Source organism: Pipistrellus kuhlii, unplaced genomic scaffold, assembly GCF_014108245.1.
Source record: "Pipistrellus kuhlii isolate mPipKuh1 unplaced genomic scaffold, mPipKuh1.p scaffold_m20_p_6, whole genome shotgun sequence".
Taxonomy (NCBI): Eukaryota; Metazoa; Chordata; class Mammalia; order Chiroptera; family Vespertilionidae; genus Pipistrellus; species Pipistrellus kuhlii.
The window spans coordinates 41,748,175-41,769,896 of record NW_023425562.1 but is presented as its reverse complement, the minus strand read 5'-3'; the positions used below and the strand labels follow the sequence as shown (position 1 = coordinate 41,769,896).

Genomic DNA, 21,722 nt, shown 5'->3' with positions numbered 1-21,722 from the left:
AGAATTGTTTGCAACACACTGAAATAATAAAATAATCCAAATGTATATCAATAGGAAATGGGCAAAATAAAGTATAACCATACTATGAAATTCTGTGTGCTTATTAAAAATGAAAGAGTCAATGTAACAAATGAATTAATATAATGAGCTTTAAAATGGATTTTAATCTTGGTTCTCAACTTGAAAAAAATTTTTAACTACTGTTTATTTCAGTTGATTCTCAGTAAAATGCAAATTATACTAGTAACTACTAACAGAACTTTATTTATTTAATAAAGATTAAGTAAATTAATGCATACAAAGCTTTTAGAAGATCAGTTAGCATATAAAGGAGCAATAAATATAAAATATTATGTTATTTATATACTAACCAGAAGTGATATACATGATTTTTTGTGAAATGAAAGTTGCAGGATAATATGTTCTATATTTGTATAACATTATTTTAAATCTTTTCTCTTTTTATTTAAAATGCTGTGGAAAAGGTACACAAATTAAATAGGAAGAGTAAGGTTATTTTGTTTCCCAATGTTTCTATTTATAACTTACATGCTCTTTTGTTTATGGAAAAGCATTATATTTAAATTTTTAATTTCAATGCAGACATTTTTTAATCTTTATTGTTGAGAATATTACAGATGTCCCCCATTTTTCCTCCATTGTCTTCTTCCATCCAGTTCCTATCACACCCCAGGCCATCACCTATGTCCATAATCTGTATCCATAGATTATGCATATATGCAAATACTTTTTTGGTTAAACTCTGCCCACCTCCTTTCCCCTTCCACTTTGAGCTCCATCAGTCTGTTTGTCGTCACATGCTTCTATGCCTCTGAAACTATTATGTTCCTAGGTTTATTTTGTTCTTCAGATTCCACATATAAGTGAGATTATGTGATACTTGTCTTTCTCTGATTGGCTTCTTTCTCTGATTGGCTTATGGCTTATTTTGCTTCCCATGAAACTCTCCAGGCCCCTTCATGCTGTCTCAAAGGATAAGAAATCCTTTTTTTTTTTTTTTTTACAACTGTATAGTATTCCATTGTATAAATGTACCGTGGCTTTTTTATCCACTCACCTACTGATGGGCACTTGGGCTCTTTCTTAGATATTGTAAATAGCACTAATATGCATATATTCTTTATGATTGGTGTTTTGGGGTTCTTAAGATATATTACTACAAGTGGGATCACTATGAAATGGCAGTTCAATTTTTAACTTTTTTAGGAAACTCCATACTTCCACCAGCAGTGTACAAGGGTTCCCTTTTCTCCAAATCCTTGCAAGTACTTATTGATTTATTGATGATAGCCAATGCAAAAGGACCCACCCTCAAAAATGCAAAGGGAATGCACTGTACAGGAGAACATAATTATCAATGAGACATAGAATAAAGTATTAATTTCCAAAATATATAAAAACCTCATCAAAAGAAAGACAAATAGTTTGATTTAAAATGGGCAAAGAAGCTGAAATCGGTTTGGCTCAGTGGTAGAGCGTCAGTCTGCGGACTGAAAGATCCCAGGTTCGATTCCGGTCAGGGGCATGTACATTGGTTGCGGGCACATCCTCGGTAGGGGGTGTTCAAGAGGCAACTGTTCAATGTTTCTCTCTCATCGACGTTTCTAACTCTCTATCTCTCTCCCTTCCTCTCTGTAAAAAATCAACAAAATATCTAAAATGAGCAAAGAACATAAATAGACACTTCTCCAAAAAGGACATACAAATGGCCAATAGTCATATGAAAAAAATGCTCTAAGTCACTAACCATCAGAGTGATACAAAAATAATTTTTTTAAAGAGCCAATTCTCTCTGTTGAAAATAAGGGAAAAGACTGTCTCTCCTTCTTCTTAGAACATTTACCCTAGAAAACTTGTAATTTCTCTGCTTCTTTTATATATATGTAAACCTTTTAAAAGTTAAAGATCTATAGCTAGTTTTGCTCAGTGAATAGAGCGTCAGCCTGCTTGTTTAAGGGTCCTGGATTCAATTCCAGGCAAAGGAACATACATGGGTTGCAGGCTCCGGTTGCGTGAGGAAGGCAACCGATCAATGTGTCTCTCTCACATCAATGTTTCTCTCTTTGTATCTCTCCTGCTCCTTTCAATCTCTCTAAAAAATAATGGAAAAAATATCCTTGGTGAAGGTTAAACATACATACATTACATATATATATATATATATATATATATATATATATATACACACACACATATATATATATATACATACATACATACATACATAGTAAAATAAAAGTTAAAGAAACCTCTTGCCAACTTTGCACTCCAGGTTTGTATTTCTCAAGTATTGGAAACCAACTCTTTGGAATGTAATCATCAAGCAGGAAGCACTGCTTCCTTCCAGTTTCTGTGAGAGGGTAGGAGTTAGTCTGGCAAAGGCCTCGACCGACCCAACTTGGAAACTTCCTCTTGTCATATAGGAATGAGAAGCTTAATTTTCATTTGGATAAAGTCAATTAGCAAACACAGATGGTCACTCTAATAATTTAGTGAATTTTAAATAATTATGTGTGACACCTGATGTGAAGTCCTCCTAATTGTTTTATCTTGAGAACTTGCTTGCAATGGGCTGTATCTGCCTGGGTGTAAAAGATTAGGTTTATTTCTCTCTTGGCAATCTCTTAGTGATTTCCTTTAATGGACATCACATTCTGGACTATTATAAGACTGATCAATGACTGTTTTCCCTCTATTCTACTATTATAGAGAGGGCTTCTGTGTTGGGATGAGATTTTTAAAAACTCACAGCTTTTAGAAAATACATAAAGATTTATTTTAAGACTCTTTTCTATCCTATATAATAAAGAGGTAATATGCAAATTGACAGTCATGCCCTCACACAAGATGGACACTCCCATGTGGTCACAAGATGGCCACCACAAGATGGCCAGCAGAGAAGAGCAGTTGTGAGTCATCAGGCCAGCAAGGGAGTGCAGTTGAGGGTGACCAGGCCAGCAGGAAAGGGCAGTTGGGGGTGACCAGGCCAGCAGGGGAGAGCAATTGGGGGTGACTGGGCCTGAAGGGGAAGGAGGGCAGTTGAGAGGACTAGGCCTCCAGGGGAGGACCACTGGGGTCAACCAGGCCTGCAGAGGAGGGCAGTTGGGGGGGGGGGGAAGGGCAGGCCTGCAGGGTAGGGCAGTTGGGGGCAATCAGGCAGGAAGACAGGTGAGCAGTTAGGAGACAGTAGTCCCTAATTATGAGAGGGATGCCCAACTGCCAGTTTCACCAGAGGGGTCCTGGATTGGAGAGGGTGCAGGCTGGGCTGATGGGATCGCCTCACCCCATGCACAAATTTTGTGTACCAGGCCTCTAGTAATCATGATGAATGGATAAAATAAAACATTAAAATATTTTTAAACTATTTCTAGAGATTTCAAGATAGAATGACTCAAAATTTAAGGCTCATTTTTTAATGGTTTAAACATAATATATCACCATAGAATCACTTTTTTCTTCAGTAAACTAGAAAAAAAGTATTGCAGGCACAAATAAATTTAAGAAAAATTAGCAAGAAATTCATTTCAATATTGTATTCTTTTTTTCTGAAAAATATCTGTATAAAATTAAGATCAAATTAAACCTCTGACATAACTATATAAAACACACATATATCTTCACAGCTTCATTTTAATGTAGTTAGTATTTTTATTCACTTAGCTGACATGCTGAGAAATAGCTTGTTGGTTCACTTGGGAAGATTTCCAGGAACTAGACTAAACACAGTGAACTTCATTTGCTGGTAAAACAAATGTTACAAGGCAACATCTCTTCCCTACAATCAACAGAATTGTTGTGCTGCAAGCTTCTAGGTAGTGAACACATACAGCAAGGATTTTTATAGCACTTTTTTGGGATGCCCCGTTTTTCATGATTCAGGCAGTTTGTTTACATTATTACCGAAACTTCAAAGGTGAAATTATTTAAAACCTATAATTGGAATGAGCAGGCATTGTTAATTAAAAACAATAAAACATACATGTATGAAGTGACATATAATATACCACTTAAATTTATTCCCAGTGACATTCTAAACTAGTTTCCACCACCACCCCCCTATGTTCAGAACTTATTGAATGATTTAAAAAATATAGTGAGTCGAGACCGGTTTGGCTCAATGGAAAGAGCATCGGCTTGGTGACTGAAGGGTCCCGGGTTCGATTCCGGTCAAGGGCATGTACCTTGGTTGCGGGCATATCCCCAGTAGGGGGTGTGCAAGAGGCAGCTGATTGATGACTCTCTCTCATCGATGTTTCTAACTATCTCTCTCTCTCTTCCTCTCTGTACAAAATCAATAAAATATATTTAAAAAATAAAAATAAAAAATATAGTGAACTGATAAGTGGTTCCCAAATGAGTACTTACATAGTTCTGTGGCTGTAATGCTGAAGTTCCACCAAGCTCTCATCTCTCGGTCAAGAGGGTGAGTTGTGGTGATGGTGCCATTGTCATCAATTTGGAATGTGTTACTTTTGCTAATAGAATACCTGAACCAAAAAATGTGTTCCTCAATTTTATTTACTCTGTATAACAGATACATAACACCTCTTTAAAAGCAACAAGAAAAAAACTGTTAAGTGCATGTTCACATAGATAATTAAATTCAGACCAATTTCAGAAAGGTTTATTGATAAATTTAAGATTCAACTCAGAGTAGATGGGGGGAAAACACTAAAACACTTAAATTGATGTATGCTCAATCTAAACTCACACTCATTTCTAAGAGAGAATTTTAATAAGTGAGTAACTTATTTAAAACAAAATGACAAAATATTATTTATTTTAAAAAATGGGGATAATATTAATTTGTGTGAACCTCTTTTTTAAAAATTTAAAGCAAGATAAAACATATTCTCAGCCTCGACTGTTCTGAGTCTCTTTCCAACACTACATAATTGCATGTTAAATCTGAGCATCATATTATTGATATAATTACTTGATAGCTGACCTATGGGAAATTGCTTGTTTTTGTTTGCTGAAATAAAACAATTTTATAATATTTCATATTTAATAAATAAAGCATATATACAGAGGTGGGCAAAAGTAGATTGATGGTTATCCATATGGAAAGTAATACAATACTTAATAAATTATAATACAAGGATAAACTTGCATACTCACAACTGTAAACTAACTTTTTTAATTCACGATATGATGAAAGTGGCATATCAAATCTCTGGAGAAAGTTAAATTAGGTTTTTAATAATAAATGGTTCTGGTATTGTAGGAACAGCCATTTGAAAGTGATAAACTTAGATCCATACTCCAGCCCTCCATTAGAATAAAGTTCAAAGGATACCCGGTTACAACAATACTTCACTCAGATTACAACATTTTTGGATTTGTCTGCTTTCCCTTATGATTAGTGTCAGATTATACTTTGGCAGAAATACTACACAAGTAAGAAAATATTCTCTCTCTCTCTCTCTCTCTCTCTCTCTCTCTATATATATATATATATATATATATATATAGAGAGAGAGAGAGAGAGAGAGAGAGAGAGATACATATAGATAGATATAGATATCAGATATACATATAGATAGATATAGATATCCCAGGAGTAAGATTAGTAGATCTAACGTACTATTAGATCATACATGGAAATAAGATAGATCATAAAATTCTCAAAATTCCCTCATGTAGAAGCCTGGAAATTGATCTCCAGTTTCACAATGAAAGAAAACTTTGAAGTGCTCAGCAAAAGCTTACGTGCCTGCAAATGATTAATAAAAAAGGAAAATTAAAAAAGAGTAATAACTAGGTATTGGTGATGGCTTCTCATTGCACATGTATTCTAGATTACTCTAATGAAACATCAATGAGGTTTGCCAAAAATCATGTGGTAAAAGATAAGAATATTTTAATCTTGAATTGATAGATCTCTAAAAATATCATTAATTTTTAGGTTGGTGTTCCAGGAAGAATTAGAATCAAAATTACAGAGAACTAAGCTTTAGAGGAATTCAGTTTTAGCTCTACTCACTTTTAAACCTTTAAAAGCAATTTACGTACAGACCCACAGATGGTGACATTTCCTACTTAAGAGATTTGTTGACTAATGAAACATCAGTTTAACAGTTAATATTTTGTTTTTGACATCTAAAATATCCTTTTTTACAATACACCTCTTGAAATAAACCCAATCAAATGTTAGAAATTATTTTCAAATTAAAGTTTTTAAAAATTATGATCCTGAGTCAACATTAATATTTTAAGTAACAGTCTATAAACACATTTTAGAAAGAACACATGTCTACAATATATTTCATAAAAAGCTTGAACTAAACAGCTTAAACAGGAGAGTTTTGATGCTTAGAAAAATAATATTTGTTTCACTTCAAATGTCCTTTTATAGACACTTCATTCTAATATATACAATGATGTACAACTCAGCCATAAGAAAATATTAAATACTATCATTTGCAACAGCATGAATGAATCTAGAGAATAACATGCTAAGGAAAATAAGTCAGACAGAAAAAAATAAAAACCATATGATTTCACTCATATATAGGATATAAAACTGAAAGCAACAAATGAACAAACAAGAAAAACAAATAAAACTCATAGACACAGACCACAATATGATAGTCACTAGAGAAAAAGGGTTGGGGGAAGCAAAGGGTAAAGGGGGATATAACATGACAGAAGATGTGACTTTGGGTGTTGGGCACACAATGCAATATGAAGATTATGTACCATAGAAATGTACACTTGAAACCTATATAATATTATTAACCAATATCTCCCAAATAAATTTATTTTTAAAAAGCTGAAAGATTAAAATGTGACAGTGCAATGTTTTCTCACTGCTAATGGCTCTTGAAGGAATGACATAAACAAATGGTTCTTCCAGGCTTTCTCCTGTGGATGCCTTTATATCTTGTTCTTAATGTTTGTCCAATCACTAAAGTTCTATTCCCACTTCACAGAAGAAACTGAGACATGCGAAAGCCAAGTCTCTATACATTTGACTTTGTTTTCATGATATATTTTGAAGATTTGCTATACTACATAGGAAAAACAACACTTTTGAAAGCAATATATGAAAAGCAATCTTACTTACAAGATACTTATAAATGGCAGAATGTCTAGAAATGGCATTGAAAGATATTTTTAATAGATGCTCACAACTATTTTTAAAGATAATTAATTTCAATGTAAATAATAGCAATTGTTACTAAAAATATATTTTGTGTAGAAAATAAGGTAAATAACTACCAGAAGTGATACCATAAAACACATTATCTCTGTTATTATTTGGGTGTGTCTCATATATACGCAATATTTTCACTAGTAGTAAACACATGACTCTAATAATTTTGTTTAAATAGTCAAATATTTTAAGGGAAAACAATAAATAGGTTAACATGTCTTACTACTTTAAATATATATATATATATATATATATATATATATACACACACACACACACACACACACACACACACATATATACACATATATACATATATACATATAAAAGGCTAAGCAACCAGGCTGGTAGATATGATGTGCACTGACCACCAGGGGGCAGACGCTCCTGCAACTTTTCAGAGTACAGCAACTTTGCAGAGTACTCTCTGGCGCTTAGAAGGCTCCTTGGGGAATGCCAGGCTGCTGGTTGATTTTGGCCTGATTCCCATAGGCCAGGCTGAGGGACCCCACCTTCTGGAGGGACCATCCTCACTCCACAGGTGCCTTTGGAGCCCCAGTGCCACCCCAGGTGCAGCTGGCTGGGGAGGGACCACAGGAGGTTGGCTCCAGGGCATGTCTGGCCCGTCTTACCCAGTCCAGCCCCACTGGCCACCTTCTAATTAATTTCCTTTCCATGTGCATGAATCTGTGCACTGGGCCTTTAATAGACATATTTTTCCTAAAATTACTATGACTAAATAGGAACTATATCTACAAATTAGGAGGTGGTTTTTATTAGTAGTTACTGTGGAAAACTGGGAGCATTGCTCTGTCTCACAAATGCAAAGAAACTCCTTCTCTCTGTATCCATCCCACTTCCCATGCCCAAAAACGCATAGCAGAGCCAGTATTGTCATACATACAGGAAAAATTTGTGAAATTTAGTGTGGAAAATAGATGATTAAGAAAACATGTAATAGATTTTGCTTTTATATCTAATCAGGCCTACGATATGAATACTGAAAAAACTAAAGAAGAAAATTGAGTACATGAATGTAACAAACTAATAGTGGCAAGTACAGTTTACATCTAACACAGATATTTATTTCTAACCAATTAGACTTATTTCATTTTTACTTCTTTAAGTGGTATCCTATAAAAATATTTCTACATTTAAAAATATATATATCTTTATTAATTTCAGAGAGGAAGGGAGAGGGAAAGAGGAATAGAAACATCAATGATGAGAGAGAATCATTGATTGGCTGCCTCCTGCACATCCCCTACTGGGGATCAATCCCACAACCTAGGCATGTACCCTTCACCAGAATCTAACCTGGGACCCTTCAGTGTCCAGGTTGATGCTCTATCTACTGAGCCAAACCAGCTAGGGTGCTTTCTACATTTTTTGAATATTATTTTATTTAAACAATATTTAAATATACCACATTTGGATCAGCGTTGTTTCTTCTTCGACTGGGCACCCTCACCTCCTTACCCCACTTAATGGAGTTGGTTGCATCCAATTTTAGATGGTAACAGCCTATTTCTTGAATGTTTGCAATTGCTTATTTAGCAATAATGAGGTCACTTATTGTAAATTGTCTAAATTGTTGCTAAATTTGATAAGGACTATGCAGAGAAATATAGACATATCTTTGTTACATTCACATCTTATATTTAAGCTAATCTGTGTTCATTCATTCATTACTGCAACATTGGCCTTCCAGACATACCTGATAGGACATCTGTTTTCATCTGGATCTGTGGCAGAGACCACGCCCACCAGCGATCCCTGTGGGCTTTCTTCAAAGATCTCCAATACGTAATATGGGAGGAGGAAGACAGGAGGTTCATCTTCATCTTCCACCCGGACCCTAATAAGAGTGGTGGAAGCCACAGTGTGATACTTCTTGAGCTGCTTGTCAACATGGCGGTTTTTAACTTTTGCTCTAACATGATAGTAGGCCTGTTGCTCATAATCCACTTTCTACAAAGAAATACAGTGTACAAAAAGAAATGGCTTCAGTAACCCACCACATTACTTAGAAAAAGAACATTTTTGTTGTTACATAATCTCAGTTTCAGTTGGGTGACACTTTTTCACCCCCTTAGGTTGTTCTTTTTTTTTTTTTTCCTTTTATTAAATTTATTAGGGTGGCATTGGTTAATAAGATAATGTAGGTCTCTATGTTTCATGATCTGCATATTGGTTTTACTTTTTATCTTCTGGATCCCACTGATATTATTATTAAGCAGTTGCACAGCAATTCCCCTCTTGTACTTTGCTATTTTTATCTATTAGAAAATATTTCGGGATAATAACTATATATATTTTTTAAATTTAGGTTGAAATTATACATTTCTGGGCAAATGTATCTTATAGAATTAAGAATTAATTTCCTGCATTTTAAGATCTTTTCAAAAAGTTCATCCTCTATTTGAAATTTTGAAATATGTTCTACATATAAATAGAAGCCATATAATAAGTAAATCTCGACACTAAATACCCTGTCTCCCTAAATCATAAAGCATAGGCTCTCATTTCAATTACCTAATAAGGCAAAACTAACTGCCTATCCAAAATAATCGTGTTTTTCTGATTTGATTTTGCATTATTTTGCAGAGCAAATAATTTTAATATATCTACCTTTTTCAATATAACGATGCCTTCTTGGGTCTCATTATTGGTAATGATGTCGAATGTTTGTGAATCATCATTTTCAATGCTGTAATCCATTTCTGCATTCTCTCCTATGTCCCTATCATGTGCCATGATTATTCCTACAGAAGTACCAATGGGTGCAGATTCGGAGACATTCATGCGGTATAAGCCTTTAAAAACAAAATTCAAGGTACTTTGTATTAACATAAGACTCTCCCAATTGTAGAAAATTCCATGCATATCTTTCCACCTTTTATTTTTATAATCTGAAGTTTCTTAATAATATAATTCAGCATCTATTACTGTCCCTTAAATATATCTTAGAAAGTTCTATTACTATTACATATAACTTTCAAATTTCTATTTCTATAAATACTTTCTTAATATTCATGAATTTATTTTTTTATTTTATCCTTCAACTATCCCAGATTAAATTTTATAAAAAGAGTTTTCAAATTTCACTCAAGCATTCTGATACCTAAAATTACCGATAATTGTAAGCATGAATTAAAGATGGGAGAGACTAAAAGAAAATAGTTGAGTTCTAAGTGTGATGGTTTTTATTTGGAGATGTTGAGCCTAAATTCCATTAAACATAGTGGAAGTGAAAAAAGGCAGTTGGATCCTTAATATTTTGGAAAGTAGATATAGTGGAAAATCTGGGTTTAAATTAAATGACCCTACTGCTTTAGCCATAACAAAATAATAACAATTATACTTGGAATGCAGAGATAATAAATAGAAATAACGAAGCTCTTTTCCTTATTTGGCAGGAGAATTTTGCAAAAAAATCAAAAAATTAAAAACTGGTAGTGAACTAGCAATTCATATATTATTATTTGTAATATATGCTCAAATATAGGAAAGAATCATATATGTTAATATTCTAAAAAATCAAACTTCTTAGAATTAAAAAATAACCCATGCAGTGTAATTTTCTTTAAAGGGATTCTTGATCTTTTTAGAAGCATAAGGTAAGTCACTTCATACATCACCTTGTAATATGTCCCTTTATTTTTAAGCAAAGGAAATGTTACTTAAAAGTTGCTAATATTTCACTGGATAAGGAGATAACAGTTTAACTATACTTCAGTGTTTATTTCATTGTGGGGAAATGAAAATAATTTTTATTTGATTGCACAAATTAAAAATTGTCAACAAATTAATCTAGAGACCAGAGTGACACTGCACTAAACCTGCAAGCATTTGCTTTAAGCAATTTGATAACATGTTGTGTTGTTTTTCATACTTTCAAAAAAATATTTTGGACAAAAAATGCTTTACAAGGAGTGCAATGGGATAGCAAAAAAGGAGAGTAACTCAAACAAGAGTAAGGAGGCCAGCATGTGTCTCTTTTGTAAGTATAGTGAATACACATATTTTCAAATGATTATGGTGTGGGATGGGAATAGGGAAACCATTTTGAAGAATGAGGTGACTTTATGGCATTAGAATCATACTTCTACACTCACATTCAATTGAAATTACTAAACTATCATTTCCCCTTAGGATTCTGGGTAACTAAGAGGAATGTAAAATGATTATTTCAGTTTTTTAATAATTGATCAATATTGGTTTAAAAACTAAAAAATCAGCTGAAGTTTGGAGGATTTTCTGTCATAACATGCTTCATTGAGAGCTCTCTTCCTTCTAGTCTTAAACTTGCTTTTTTACCCATATATGAGTAAAATGTAGGCAAGATTTATTCAATGAATTCAGCCACCATTTCTCTACATTTATTATACGCCAATTATTTTATAAAGTTCTCAGCATTTCAGATTTATTTAGACATTGTCTTCTTGCCTTTAGGGCATATTCATGTTGTGGAGAGAGTCACAACACAATACAATTCATAATGAGGAGATGAAGGTCACAAACTGCTACTCCACTGCCTACATTCCATCTGAAGAGGAGCTTTTATTGACTCATAAGATATAGCACAAAGGGTGAAAACTTGAAATGATGTAGGATGAATAAATTTTAAAAATCTAGAAATGAGCTTTAGAAATGTAGATCATGGTGATTATAGTTAATTAGGGGCCTGATGCACAAAATTCATGCACTGGGAAGGGTCCCGCAACCCAGCCTGTCCCCTCTCACACACTGGGAGCCCTCAGCAGATGTCCTACTGATGGCTTAGGCCTGCTTCCCATTGGGAGCTGACCTAAGTCACAGTCTGGCCTCTTTTTCCAGAGACGACTGGGCTGGTCAGGGGAAGGTAGCAGCCCCATCACTCTGGTGCTGTAGCCACTGCCAGCCACCACAGCTGCCAAGGTATTTTGATCAACACAGACTACAGTCTCTTCACCATGAAAAAAATGACAACTTTCTTTAAGCATTTTCAAGATGTGTCCTTCATAGAACATGACATTTCTTTCTTTACTTTTCTTTTTATCCTCACCTGAGGATGTTTCCATTTATTTTTCCCCTTCCCTCCAATCCCAGGCTTGGCCCTTTCCCAAGCCTAAAACCTCCACCGGATGGCCAGCTTGGAGTGACCTGGGAACCAAGAAGGTTCCCCAGACCCAGGTATGTATGCAAATTAACTGCCATTTTTATTGGGTTAATTTGCATGCTCACTCTGATTGGCTGTGGGTGTGGCATTGGTATGATCAATTTACATGTTTCTCTATTATTAGGTAAGATTATATTGTATTTGGTAACTAAATTTTCTGAGAGTATATATCTCTCAATTGCTCTCAACACACACACACACACACACACACACACGCACACGCACATGCACACGCACATGCACATCCACCAGTGTGTGGAGATGGACAGGATAGTTTGCAGTAATGATTTTACTACATATATATCAAAACATCATGTTGTACACCCCGAATATGTATAATTTCCATTTAAAAGAAAACACAGTAGCTACATTTAATAAACACAATTTAAAATTGGATGATGGCACAGAAATAAAAATTCAGAATTCTAATATTTCTCAAAAGTTCAGAAAATCTGTTAACTGTGGACCTGGCGCAAATTATCTTCACTGAGTAGTGTCTGCATTATTTAGGAGTGTGTGTGTGTGTGTGTGTGTGTGTGTGTGTGTCTGTGTGTGTGTGTGTGTGTTTTCCTCATGATTTATGGAAATGCTTGCAAATTTATTTCTGTAGCTAAGAAAGTATTCACTGAAAAAAAAAACTCCTTAGAAAATAAGTTCCTCCTAGGAATGTCATAAGAATTTCTTCTGAAGTACAGCATGTGATTTAATTTGTACTTACTACTTAAATTCTTAGAGTAGGTGTGATCTTTTCTACTAAAAAATTTAAAAAAATAGATATACTCATTTTATTTTATTTATTTTAAAAATATACATATTTTACTGATTTTTTACAAAGAGGAAGGGAGAGGGATAGAGTGTTAGAAACATCAATGAGAGAGAAACATCAATCAGCTGCCTTATGCACATCCCCAATGGGGATGTGCCAGGAACCAAGGTACATGCCCTTGACCGGAATTAAACCTGGGACCCTTCAATCTGCAGGCCGACACTCTATCCACTGAGCAAAACCGGTCATGGCGATATACTCATTTTAAATTGTTCCTGGTAGTAGGTAGAAGAATGATTCCCAAAGTTATTTGTGTTGTAATACCCCTGAAAACATGCAATAGGGAATTAAGGTTTTAGATGGAATTTAGGTTGTTAATTAGTGAACTTAAAATGTGAACAGAATCTTGGTTTATCCAAGTGGTCCCAATGTACTCACATGTGTCCTTAAAAGTAGAAGAAGAAATAAAAATGTGGCAGCAGTGAGAGAAGGATATGACACCCTTTGGTGCTTCTGAGATCTGTGGCCATGCACAAAATCCAGAAAAAGGCGTCTAGGAGCTAAGCATGTCCTTCAGTTGACAGCCATTAAAGAAACAGAGACTTTTATCCTACAAACACAATAACTGAATTCTGGCAACACCCAAATCCAAGGAAATATGTTCTGCCCTCAAGCCCACAGAAAGGAGGGCAGCCCTGCAGACATATTTTGCAAAATCCTACTTGGCCTGCTGACACGCATATTAGACATCTTAAAAAAAAAAAAAAGTTAGTGTTAAGACCATGAAGTTTGTGGTGATTGGTTAGAGAAGCAATTGAAAAATACATAACACATTACTTGTTCATTTATATTTGACTTTTTGACGCTAATTAAAATAGGCATGGCTTAGAACAATTAAATTTATTTCATATAATTTTAGTGCTGTAGCAGTGCTTTTAGAATGCACACTAATACCTGTATATATTCAACAGGCTTAAATTATGGTATAATAAAAATTCAAGATGCTTTCTGCTTACCTGTTTTAAATGTAGGTATGTTGTCATTAATATCAGAAAGTGTAATTAATACCCTCGTTGTTCCAGACAGTGCTCCGGGCAGACCAATCCTGTCTTTGGCTTGAACAATCACCCAGTATGAATCTTGCAGCTCTCTATCCATTTTAGAAGATGTTCTTATAACTCCTTTAAAAAATGTGATAAACTCCAATTATTATTTTATTAGTAACCATGATATATTCCAAGTTAATTTCAATAATTCAACTATATTATCATTCTTTTGACACATTTTGAACTTCTACAATGTTCCAGACATGGCTCTAGATAAAATAATAACAATAATAGTAAATTAAACAACAATTCTACCTAGACTTTCATGGGTCATCACAATATTAAGGAGAGTAGTAGACCCTTAATAAAATTATATTGTATGATAACCCACAGGTACAGAAGAAGACTGTATTATTTTTACCTCAATCTATTTTCTGCTGCCTTCTCAAACATAATATTAGTGTGCTTTACAATTAACTTTTCTGCTTAACTTGGAATAAGTTAGGTTATTATGGGTAAATGTGTAAATTACAATACCAAATGTATGTAAAACATATTGTGCACCTGTGATATCTATTTTGAGTCATGTTGAATAAAGAAAGATTGGTTTCTGACTATTATTCATAATCCAATAGAGATGAACACACGCACAGCTATTCAAACTCAAGATGAACCATGATGAATATGGCAATACATGTCCACTATCTAGGAAGACATTTAGTGGAAGGCATCACTGAATAAAACCTAGAAAAAATGTCAGCAGTTTATAGGACAGGGAATGCAGTCCTAAAGATTTTGGGAACATGTAATAAAACTCAGGAAAAAGAATGGCCAATCCTCAAATTAGTCTGGAAAAAGGAATGCTTTTAAAAAAATTGTGATACCAGGTTTTGTGTGTGTGTTTGTGTGCTTATTTTTTTAAGGAAGATAAATAGCTATTACATTGTGAGAGGATTTAACTGTGGATAGAGTATTTCACAGCCATAAACTTTTACTGATTACATGAATCAGTATGAAAACCATTGAATATTTAAATAGATGCTGCTAGTATCTCCCTATATGTAACTAAAGAGAGAATTGTTTCATATCAGCAAAGGAGAATAGTATTTGAACTTCTGATATATGCTATGATATATCCAAAGATGTAGAGATCAGTACATCAGTGAGTGAGAGGAACATATAGAGGCCTTCACTCCCCATGTGTGGGGCTTCCATGAACTTTGCCTTTATTTTCAATTTTTCTTCTCACCTTCAGACTGCAGAAAGGATATATAATATATACCCAGAGCCTCTTATCCACTCTGAAATTTACAGCTTCATTGTTTTTGGCTCTCATCTGTCTTGCTTACCATTCCACCTCTGCTCCTTTAATACAATCCACAGCTTTAGCTAACTTGCTCAATATATTTTTAGAAAATGGTGAGAATTGGGAACAAAGACAGTGCTTAAAATGGTCAAGAAGCCCCAATATGACCCAGCACATGTCTGTTCTTCAGATACCTCATTTTCTACTCTCCTTCCATGTGCTTTTCTACACTGGCCTCTGGACTAAGAGCTTCAACACGCTCCCATCTTAGGAATGTCTCTTACATTCCATAACATGGAATGCCCTTCCATGCCTTTCACACTCTGCCACAGGCTCAGCTTTGCATTCTTGTTCCATGTTATTCTGTCTTGACTACCCAATATAAAGTAGTCCTCACTCTTTCTTATTGAATCTTGTTTGTTTCACCGAATAATACAATAATATTCACAAACTGAGTGTATGTATTCATGAGTATTCAACATGTTTAATATATATTTGTAAGTTCCAAGGAAGGAATTCATGTTCTTTCCCTGTCTTTGTTATGATGTTTCAGGGTGTAATATCATAAATCCAGTATATTGCACAATGCCTGTTAACATATCTGACCCTTCTCAACCAAATTTGTGTTAGGGAATCAAAACCTAGTGTCTTTAAGGAATCCACTGAAAGTGTTAAAATAGCTTTTGTTGTGTGCATCCCAAAGACTAGAAGCTAGGTACCATCCTTGATAGAATTAAAAATAGAGTCACTCAAGTGGTTTTTCTGAATCTGATTCTCTTAAGAAACCCTGACTGAGAAAGAAAGGCTGAGATATTTAATATTTGCTAATTGAGTGAATTGATAAGATATGTTTAAAAGTCCAATAGAATGCTCTAATTCTTTTAAGCTTTTCATGTTACCAAATGAAAATAATAATTTGCCTCTTACAACAAGTATAGAATTTTCCTTGTTTTGAAACTTGCCACATTCCTGGCAGTAAGCTATGTATTACTTGTTGGTTTTATTTTTGTTTCTTGGTTTTCCATTTTTAGAGCTTATTACATAAGCTCTTAAAGGCAGGATTTATATGGGCTTAATTTTTGCTTTGGACATGGCAATCAATATTTTTAAAATGAATTAGTATCATATAACTCTTTTGCATTCAATTGACATATTTAAAAGAAGAGAAAAATGTCCTATTTATTTTATAAAGTATTCAATTGATTAATGAAAATTGGAAAAGCAATTTTAATAAATAAATATTTAAATCTAAATAAAAATACATAAAATGTAGAAATAAATTTTTTGAAAGCAAATGACATATCAGTTCCTACATCCAGCTGTAAATTCATGCTTAATATTAGTCATTCTGGTTGGGTTTTTGGTGTATCTCATTGTGGTTTTAGTTTGCATTTTCATGATGATTAATGAGGTGAGCATTTTTAATATGATTGTAGGCTTTTTTATATCAACATTTTTTTCAACTGCTTATAAAGTTCTTTTCCTCATATTTTGAATTGGGTTATCTGTCATTTTCAAATTGATTTGCAAGAATCTTTACATATGTCTTATGCCCCACACACAAACCATTTGTGGTATGAGTGTGTGGAATCCAATCTTTCAGCCTTAGAAAAATCATTTAACAGACTAGAAAATGACTAAATGTTTTAAGTACAACCCATTTATTTATTTTATATTATTATTTTTTTTGTATAATAACAGGACTGCAATACAACATGTTTGTAAGCTGAGAATTTTTTCTGATGTATTTGCCTATTTAGAATTATGCTGAATTGCACTTGGTTTCATGTAGAAATACCTGTTGTTGGTTCAATGGAGAAATATGGTTGACCTTGCAGTAACTCGTACACCAGACGAGCATTATTATTACATAAAGGATCATCAGCATCACGTGCTGTCACCTGGATGATGAATGTTCCTAAAGAGAAAGTAAACAGTTAGTACAGTGATGATATACAACCCAAGACTAGTCTACATCCTTGTTCTAAATTCCAAAACCATGTATGATTTCTATATAGACAAGAGGATATAATCTCATACAATGTAGAATTTTAAACCCCTATACCTGTGACATAATTAACAGTAACCATTGAACAATATATTATAATGTGTGAGTCAGGATTTTCAAAGGTGTGTTATTAGCAGAGAAATAAAAAACAATTTGGAAACACTTCCCTTCAAAAATTACGGTGTGATCAGCACCTCAAAAATTGGAGAATGTTGATGGAATTTTAATAAATATTACTTAACTAAGCTGGAAATAATATCAAGTTGAGGACAGGTATAACTATTTTGCCTGTTTAATTTCCTTCTATAAACTCCCTACTTGTTTAAAGAACTTCTATTTATAATGCAAAGCAAAATCTACTAGATACTGATAAGTAAGCATTATCATTAAAATCCAATAGTAATTAACAGATATATGAAAAATAAGTACTTGTATATTTAAAATTAATGCTCAACTTAAATTTGTTGGAATCTAGCATTATGGGTCTTTTAAAAAATTTGCATTTATTGATTTATGATGTTCTGTGTCAATAAGAATGTTAACACAAATGGCACAAAGTCAAGTAGCCTTTGTGATTTTTTTTTTTTTTGCAACTAGCATCATGTGTTTTTAGTTTTCTAATTTTGTAAACTGAAAAATTGTAATAGAAAGCCCTTGTATTCTTCAGTAATAAAACTTTTGAAACTTTACCATATCCCTTAATTACATGTAACTAGAGGCCCAGTGCACTGGTGGGGGTGTGTGTGGCCTGCGGGGAACAGCCCATTGTGGGAGCGCTGCTCATCCCAGTCTGTAGACCTGCCCTCTGAGCAGCCATTCATCCTGGTCAGCCGAGCAGCGCTCCCACTATGGGAGTGCATTGACCACCAGGGGGCAGCTCCTGTGTTAAGCATCTACCCCCTGGTGGTCAGTGAGTGTCATAACAACTGGTCACTTTGCGGTTTGATTGGTGGGTATATATATATATATATATATATATATATATATATATATATGGTTTGCTGTTTTGTCTTAGTATTGATATTAGTTATTTAACACTTGTTTTATACTGTACAAGTACTCAAAATGTACATATATTGGGTCGGCAACTAAGTAATTGCGGGTTTCACACATATATGGCTTCAGTTGAATTTTTAGGTTGGCAGACGTAGTACAAATGTAAAACACATTTTGTTATTTGATAGTTGGCTATTCAGCTGTTAATCAGTAAAAAAAGTTTTTTGATCTGTTTTGTAGTTTTCGTTTGGTGTTCGTTGAAAAATGGAAAATCAAAAGGAACATTTTCGTCATATTTTGCTTTTTTATTTCCGCAAAGGGAAAAACGCATCCCAAGCTCATAAAAAGTTATGTGCTGTTTATGGTGACGAAGCCTTAAAAGAACGGCAGTGTCAAAATTGGTTTGCCAAATTTTGTTCTGGTGATTTTTCACTCAAAGATGAAAAACGCTCTGGTCGTCCAGTTGAAGTTGATGACGCCCTAATCAAAGCAATAATCAATTCGGACTGTCACAGTACAACACATGAGATTGCAGAGAAGCTTCATGTATCACATACATGCATTGAAAATCACTTAAAACAACTTGGCTATGTTCAAAAACTCGATACATGGGTTCCTCACGAACTGAAAGAATCACAGTTAACGCAACGCATTAGCAGCTGCGATTTGCTAAAGAAACATAATGAAAATGATCCATTTTTAAAACGACTGATAACTGGCGATGAAAAATGGGTTGTTTACAACAATATCAAGCGGAAAAGATCGTGGAGCAGGCCAGGTGAACCAATTCAAACAACATCAAAAGCTGATATTCATCAAAAGAAGGTTTTGTTATCAGTTTGGTGGGATTACAAAGAAATTGTCTACTTTGAACTCTTACCACCCAACCGAACGATCAATTCTGATGTCTACATTGAACAACTAACGAAATTAAACAATGCAGTTGAAGAAAAGCGGCCCGAATTAACAAATCGAAAAGGTGTTGTATTCCATCATGACAATGCAAGGCCACACACATCTTTGGTCACTCGGCAAAAATTAATGGAGCTTGGTTGGGATGTTTTGCCACATCCACCATATAGTCCTGACCTTGCACCATCTGATTACTTTTTGTTTCGATCTTTACAAAACTCCGTGAATGGTAAAAATTTCAATAATGATGATGATGTCAAATCATACCTGATTCAGTTTTTTGCTAATAAAAACCAGAAGTTTTTTGAACGTGGGATTATGATGCTGCCTGAAAGATGGCAAAAGGTCATTGATCAAAATGGGCAATACATTACAGAATAAAGTTATTTAGTTCCATGAAAAAATTGTCTTTGATTTTCTTTAAAAAATCCGCAATTACTTATTTGCCGACCCAATATTTGTTTCAAGTGTTTTATTTTTTAAAATATATTTTTATTGATTTCAGAGAGGAAGGAAAAGGGAGAGAGAGATAGAAACATCAATGATGAGTCATTGTATATGTGCTGTTGGAAACCAGGTGTAAGCTGACATGGTCCTTGCACCTGAAGAGACTAGCAAGGCTTGGTCCCCTACCCACACAGTTTTCCTAGACTTGTTTGGATGGCGACTATCCATAGAATGAGAGCAACCTTTGTAGAATGAGAGGAACCTTTCATGGCTTACTAAGAAGTCTGTAACTATTTACTGAGATTTGCTGTACTGAGAATTTGCTTTTCTTCTCTACCTTACAGATTAAAAGGAACAAAGAGTACATTTATTTTGACAGACATCCTATTCAAGTGTTTGTGTATAAAAGACATTATGCAGTTAATAAAGCTGCTGCAGTCTGTCAATGGCTCGTAACCCTCCTGATCCCACTTTCCTGTCTTTCTTTTTTTTCTCAATTCCCACCTCCCTACCTCAGCCCAGTTCAACCATCAGGCTGGCCCTGACAGTATGCCTCCTGCATACCCCTTGGGGAATGAGCCTACAACCCAGTCAATGTGCCCTGGACCAGAATTAAATCCAGGACTATTCAGTCTGCAAGCCAATGCTCTACCCACTGAGCAAAAATAGCTAAGGTTGTTTCAAGTGTTTTAAAACTTATGTCTTCCATTTATGACACCATTTATGGACCTTAAGAGCATTAAAATAAGTAAGGGAAGTCAGACAAAGAAAGACAAATATTTCTTAATATCATATGTGAAATCTAAAGAAGCTGAACATATAAAAACAGAGAGTGGGTTGCTGGTTACCGGGGCTGAGAGTGGAGAAATTGGGGAGATTTTGATCAAAGGGTACAAAATTGCATTTAAAATATAATTCTGTTGATATTCATAACATAGTGATTATCATCAATATATTATTTTATAAAATTCAAAGCTTCTGAGAGACTAAAACTTAAAGGTTTCACTATAAAAAGAAATAACTATGTGACATGATGCAGATGTTAGTTAATGCTACAGTGGTAAGCATAGGGGAATATATAAATATATCAAATCAACACATCATGCATCTTAATCTTACACAATGTAATATTAAAATTACATCTAGCCGAAACCGGTTTGGCTCAGTGGATAGAGTGACGGCCTGCAGACTGAAAGGTCCCAGGTTCGATTCTGGTCAAGCGCATGTACCTTGGTTATGGGCACATCCCCATTAGGGGTTGTGCAAAAGGCAGCTGATTGATGATTCTCTCTCATTGATGTTTCTAACTCTCTATCCCTCTCTCTTCCTCTCTGTAAAAAATATATTTTAAAAAATAAACAAAATTACATCTAAATAAGTAAATAATAATAAATAAATTATTGTAGTGATTGTGAAGTTATTTCAACAAAAGCCTTCTTAGGAACCACCGATTCAGTTTTAATTGGGCAAGATGTTCTTTTAACTACTCTTTTTTTTTTTGAAACATCCATTTACTTTCCCTACAGCTTCTCATTGTTTCCATTTCTTTTCTTTTCATGGGAGTTTTCTGTTCCTAGGTTGCAGAACTAGACTATATGTATGTGGCTTCAGAAATAATAGTCAAAATCATGTTAGGGTTAGTTGTTGACCAAAATAAATTCTTTGTAATAAAGCCTTAGATTTTCTAACACGATTATTTCTCATACCCCATGGAAGAAGCTACAAGCAAAAAGAAGATATCTGCCAAATTCACTCTAGCTTATTGCAGTGCACCTACTACTAGTATTATTTAAAAAAATAAAAGCCGATAAACTTTGGGTGGTAAACACAAAATGCAATATACAAATGATGTATCATAGAATTATACAAGTGAAACCTATAAACTTTTATTAATCAATGT

At 34.2% G+C, this 21,722-nt stretch overlaps 1 protein-coding gene across 3 annotated transcripts in view; it reads right to left on the bottom strand.

The window, feature by feature from the left end:
* Positions 1-21,722, bottom strand: part of CDH19 (cadherin 19) — a 55,788-nt gene that overhangs the window by 10,549 nt on the left and 23,517 nt on the right. For all 3 annotated transcript variants that reach the window (XM_036419125.2, XM_045574530.1, XM_036419124.2), the window contains exons 4-8: positions 17,258-17,377; positions 14,124-14,288; positions 9,812-9,996; positions 8,898-9,151; positions 4,387-4,508 (exon numbers count right to left, since the gene is read on the bottom strand). In XM_036419125.2, coding sequence (XP_036275018.1) covers positions 4,387-4,508; positions 8,898-9,151; positions 9,812-9,996; positions 14,124-14,288; positions 17,258-17,377 — 846 coding nt within the window. The remainder of the gene's footprint in view (positions 1-4,386; positions 4,509-8,897; positions 9,152-9,811; positions 9,997-14,123; positions 14,289-17,257; positions 17,378-21,722) is intronic.